At 40.7% G+C, this 5,835-nt stretch overlaps 1 protein-coding gene across 1 annotated transcript in view; it reads left to right on the forward strand.

Annotated features, from left to right (window-relative positions):
* Nucleotides 1-580: 580 nt before the first annotated feature.
* The window catches only part of AKAP3 (A-kinase anchoring protein 3), a 19,764-nt gene continuing 14,509 nt past the window's right edge, over nucleotides 581-5,835 (forward strand). Inside the window, 1 exon segment of the mRNA XM_007469441.1 lies at nucleotides 581-676. Within this exon segment, the coding sequence (XP_007469503.1) occupies nucleotides 581-676 (96 nt within the window).

Consider the following 5,835-nt stretch of genomic DNA (forward strand, 5'->3'; position numbering starts at 1 on the left):
CAGATACTTGGTGGAACCTTGGAGAATGAGAATTCCTCCAGGACCCCTGGCTAATTGGAAGAGGGATTAAGGAAGCCCTTAATCTTAAGGAAGAGATACTAGACTCGCTGATAATATAAGTAAGTTAGTGCTCTAGGAATTAATTACAGTGAAGCCTACATTACTGTACAAAGTTGGTGGAGGCAAGAACAGAGAGGGACAAGTAAATTAATTCTACTCTGATCACATTGAGCTTTGAGCATGTACTGAAAATCCAAGATCTGGAAGGTCTGTCAAGCCAGGACACAGAGAGCAGGACATGTCTGCTTAGGTTCATTCATGACCAAATCTATGTTAAGCACCTCTAGAATACACCAGCCTCTGCCCTCTGCACTAGAGATACATATGCTTAAGAAATCTTCCTGCAGTTGGGAGCTGAGGATGAAGAGGTCCAGAGTTAAGTGGGTGTGGAGTAGCTCTTGGGACAGGTCTCTATGGAAAGCATCTCTCCTGTTTTCCACATCTCAGCCTTTTACCTTATTTCTCCTTCCGTATAACTAGCCCTTTTGATGACCCATTCTCATTTTTTTTCTTCTTGCAGATGTCGGATAGGGTTGACTGGTTACAAAGCCAAACTGGAGTTTGCAAAGTTGATGTCTGTTCCCCCGGAGATGGCCAACCCCAGGACTGGAAAATGGTAAGTGTCAGCCGCCTTATAAATACTGAGTTAGGAGTATGTGCCATTAAGAGTAGCTTTATTCTCTCCACCACCACCTCTTATTCTTGAAGATGAAGTTATTGGGGGAAAAATGAACTCCTTTAGAACAAGTGATATTGTCATTCTGCCTACATCATTCAACTTAGTATCAGGCACCGTAAGTCAGAGTCCTGTCAGAAGATGGAAACCGCATCAGTAACTGAATATTAAAAATCTGTTCAGTGAAAAGTATTTAACTAAGTTAACCACTAAAAGCTATGAAAGAAGACTCAAAGAGTTCCAGAAGGAGCAAATGCAGAAAGCAGCTACTACCCCTAGGCTGAAAGAGTAAACAAGGAAGAAACTAAGGCTCACGAAAGCTCCCTCGCCCTCGACCAAGTTTGCTTCAGATCTCCTTGGAGAGAGTGGGCTGCGACAGGACAGCCACCTGCATCCCAGTGGTGCTGAAGACACTTGCCAGAGGGTACAGGGGGGACAGAAGGGAAATGCCTCCCACCTGTGATGACCACGTAGTGCCCCTCCAGTGCCCTCTGTCAACAAAGCCAGCTGCCAAAGGAGAAGTGTTTAAAGAGTCCAGTTCCAGAGTCACAAAGCAAGACAAAGAAGGGTGGACTTGGAGTTGAGAGACAACAATGAATAACTGACACAGACACTGTGCTGAGTCTTAGGGTCAGAGATAGAAAAATAAATTAGAATTCTCTCCCTTTAAGGATCTCACAATCTAATGGAATCCCCATTGTAATCCTCATCCTTAGTGCTAACATTTATCAAACATCTACTTGCATGTAGTGTTACATGACCCATATGCTGTTTGTCCACAATCTATTCGGTCTGCCTTATATAGCCTAAGAAAGAAAACATTAACAAATCTACATTGAGACATTAGGACACACAGATACTGGATATCCAGTTAACGTAGAGTACGTGCCAACCAAACCTGCCTCCACTAGGTCTTTACTTCTGCCCTTTTCTTTAGAAAAACAACAAAAAATGAGTTTCAATATTAAATCAACAAAAATTTCTCAATTTTTCAATAAGTGAGAAGCACTCTAGTGGATGTAGTAAAGAATGAAAAAGTTTCTGTCCTCGTGGACCGTATCATTCATTTGGGAAAATAAAAAATACGCATGTGCTCTAAATAACTAGTAGACACCAGTTATAAGAAGTTCATGGTAATTTGCCAAATGGATTTTCTGGACAGTAATTGCTCTGGGTGTTTAAAGAACAGATCATTTAGAAGTGGGAGATAGGGAAAATTTTATAAAGTATGTTTAATTGAGTTAGAGGTGAAGAATAGGATGGTAGGTGTATGTGTTGACTTAACACTAAGCTACTGAAGCAGAAGACGGCTGAGGAGAGAAAATTAACCCCCTGAACCCTTTTCATATTCTCCTTCAGGGCCATGAAAATTTTCCCTGTTCTTAATTAAGAAAGACTCAGAAATAATTGGGCATCCACCTTCCCCAACTGTTCAAAATACTAGTCCATAAGAAAGTTAGAGGATGCAAGAGGGCAAAAGGTTTGGAGGAGATGGGTGTTTGTCAACTCCATCAATAGCAAAAGAAACAGGGTTAGTATTTCCGCCAGTCACTCTGACTTCATCAGCCACTTCTGCAAAATTCTTCTGGATTGAGTGGAGTAATGCACATAGGGTGCACACATTTTAGTTTAAAAAACATAAATAGACAACTGAAAAACAAACACACTAAGCTAACACGACTCTTTAGACTCCGTCACGAAGCTCGGTGCTGTGCTATAGGGTTGTTTTTCCTTAATGTTCTGTGAAAAGAATTGAAAAGGATAAAAAGTAAAATCTACACCTGCATTATAATTAGACTGTACATGTTACAGCCTAATTTTGGAAACATGCCTATTTGCAAATAGTGTGCCCATCTGTAAAAGTAGGTAACATTAAGGAATAATTTTCAAAAGGCAAAATCGAGACTCCTAATTAGATACAAAAATGAATGCATGTTAAAGATTTTTTCAACTAATTGATGAGGAAATTGGTGAGACGAGTGCAAAGGAGAATTTTTTTTAAAAGGTATACTTACAGCTCAGGAATGTTGAAATGAATGTGCAAATCAAGGCAAAACTGGCCTCTTCCACAGCTAAACCTCCACTGGACAGAAGTTACATGTTTGTAGACACGTTGAATTATTTTGCATTGCTATCAATTATCTGCAGCTTACAGAGTTGTAAAGTAGCTCACACAGAATCAGAATCAGGTTATGTGGACGGCTATATGCAATGCTCAGTCTACAGACTATGGACTATAGATAGTGCATAGTTTTCTATTGAAGTACAAATGTTTTTCCTACACTTACCTCCATTTTTATGGAAAAAAATCTCAAGATAAATTTTTTTTTTTTTTTTTTTTTTTTTTCCTTGCGTTATGCGGGCCTCTCACTGTTGTGGCCTCTCCCATTTGCGGAGCACAGGCTCCGGATGCGCAGGCTCAGTGGCCATGGCTCACGGGCCCGGCCGCTCCGCGGCATGTGGGATCCTCCCGAAACGGGGCACGAACCCGCGTCTCCTGCATCGGCAGGCGGACTCTCAAGCACTGCGCCACCAGGGAAGCCCCCTCAAGATAAATTTTGATCACAAAATAAGGCTAGTCTCATCAGATTTGGTCTGATTATTTATATACTTGTGGCAACCAGATAAGCCTTAAGTTTACTTTACTGGAACTTCTTATAAGGAGTCACAGATTGGCCTTTAACAGGATCTTTTTTTTTTATTTTAGTTTTGGCTGCGTCGGGTCTTAGTTGCAGCACGCAGGATCTTCACTGCGGTGCACAGACTTCTCTCTAGTTGCAGCATGCGGCTCCAGAGCCATGGGCTCTGTAGTTTACGGCACGTGGGCTCAGTAGTTGTGGTGCGAAGGCTTAGTTGCCCCGTGGCATGTGGGATCTTAGTTCCCCAACCAGGGATCGAACCCACGTCCCCTGCATTGGAAGGCGGATTCTTAACCACTGGACCACCAGGGAAGTTCCAAATTGGCTTTTAAAGGCCTCCATTATTTGCTGTCCTGAGAGCAGGGAGTGAAAACTAAGAAACTCTCTCCACCAGGTTTCACCTGCAGTCCCTAGAAAAATAGGCATGTATTCTGTTGGATTCCTGTGAAACTATTGTTCCTAAATATAGTCTCAGCCACTTATATTAATCATAATTTTTAACCTAAGTACTTTCCAATCTATTTCACCAAGAAACCTGAGAGAGAGGAGGTTTACAATGGTGAACTGTCGCATAGCAGCTGAAGTGCAGACTAACAGAGCTCATGGACCAGACAGGACGACTCTCTACAGACAAACACAAACATCCCTTATACAATCTAAGTGGCAAAAACAAACACATTCATTAACAGACCCAAAGATTTAACCTCTCTATAGTAATAAAAATAGAAAGTAAAAGCATATAAATTATGCTTAGCTATTATTGTTTCACTATTCTGTCTTACTTAGAAATAATCTAAGTATCCAGTGAATATCCATTAATTAGCTCAATTTAATACCAGTCCAGTGTTTTAAGTTACATAAAGATGTTGGAACTTTATCATCAAGCTGACATACTATAAAACATAATAACTGCTGAAACAAAGTTGGTCAGGATAAATATTCAATTTGATTAAACACATTTATATTTTTCATGATCTTAAACATTAAGTACAAGTAATACTAGCTGATTAGGTCTGCATAACCTGTATAAGTTTATGAAGAGCACATCAATATAAAATAAAAACACACACTTAATGTTATACCTAACTCTGGTAAATCAGAAAAGATGTAGCTGTTTTTATTAAATCAAAATTATTAAACTAATCTTATTTACCAAAAATTTACCCAACTATGTGAACTTAGATTCCTAAAATATTTCTGAGTTAGGCTCTATAAGAATACTTTTTCTGGGATTCCCTGGTGGCACAGTGGTTGAGAGTCCGCCTGCCAATGCAGGGGACATGGGTTCGTGCCCAGGTCCAGGAAGATACCACATGCCGCAGAGCGGCTGGGCCCATGAGCCATGGCCGCTGAGCCTGCGTGTCCGGAGCCTGTGCTCCGCAACGGGAGAGGCCACAACAGTGAGAGGGCTGTGTCCCAAGAAAAAAAATACAATAAAAAAAAAAAGAATACTTTTTCCAGTCAGAATAGAGATTCTTTTGCTCAAGAAACATTATAATATTAACTTGTTAATACCATGTAGAGGTAGGAAGACATTATTACTTACACTTAATGCTTTTCTGAATGGCAGACACATAATGATTCAAACACTGATACACAGCTTAGAGCCTCAATTCTAAACTTTTATCCAGTAGATTCAAATGTCCAGTTTTCAACCAAAAAAATTCACAAGTCATACAGAGAAACAGGAAAGTATGGCCCATTCAAAGGAAAAAAATAAATCAACAGAAACTGTCTCTGAAAAAGACCCAGTGGCAGATCTACTAGACAAAGACTTTAAAACGACTGTCTTAAAGATGCTCAAAGAACCAAGGGAAAGATGTGGAGAAAATCAAAAAAATGATGTATGAACAAAGTGGAAATATCCATAAAGAGATAGAAAACCCAAAGATAAACTAAAAGAAATTCTGGAGCTGAAAAGTACAGTAACTGAAATGAAAATATCACTAGAGGGATTCAAAGGCAGATTTGAGCAGGCAGAAGAAAGAATTAGCAAAATTGAAGATAGGACAATGGAAATGATCAAGTCTAAGGAACAGAAAGAAAAGATTGAAGAAAAGAAACAGAGCCAAAGGGCTGTGTGGGACACCATCAAGAGAACAAACATGCAGCATGGGAGTCCCAGTAGGAGACAGAGAAAAAGGGACAGAGAGAATATTTGGAGAAATAATGGCTGGAAACTTCCCAAATCTAATGAAAGATGTGAATATAAGCATCCAGAATTTCAGTGACCTCCCAATAGGATGAAATCAAAAGACCCACACTGGGATACATCATAATCACAATTTCAAAAGGCAAAGACAGGGCTTCCCTGGTGGCACAGTGGTTGAGAGTCCGCCTGCCTATGCAGGGGACGTGGGTTCATGCCCCGGTCCGGGAAGATCCCACATGCCGCAGGGCGGCTGGGCTCGTGAGCCATGGCCGCTGAGCCTGCGCATCCGGAGCCTGTGCTCCGCAACG

The sequence above is a fragment of the Lipotes vexillifer genome, unplaced genomic scaffold (genome assembly GCF_000442215.2).
Source record: "Lipotes vexillifer unplaced genomic scaffold, Lipotes_vexillifer_v1.1 scaffold395, whole genome shotgun sequence".
In the NCBI taxonomy this organism is placed as follows: Eukaryota; Metazoa; Chordata; class Mammalia; order Artiodactyla; family Lipotidae; genus Lipotes; species Lipotes vexillifer.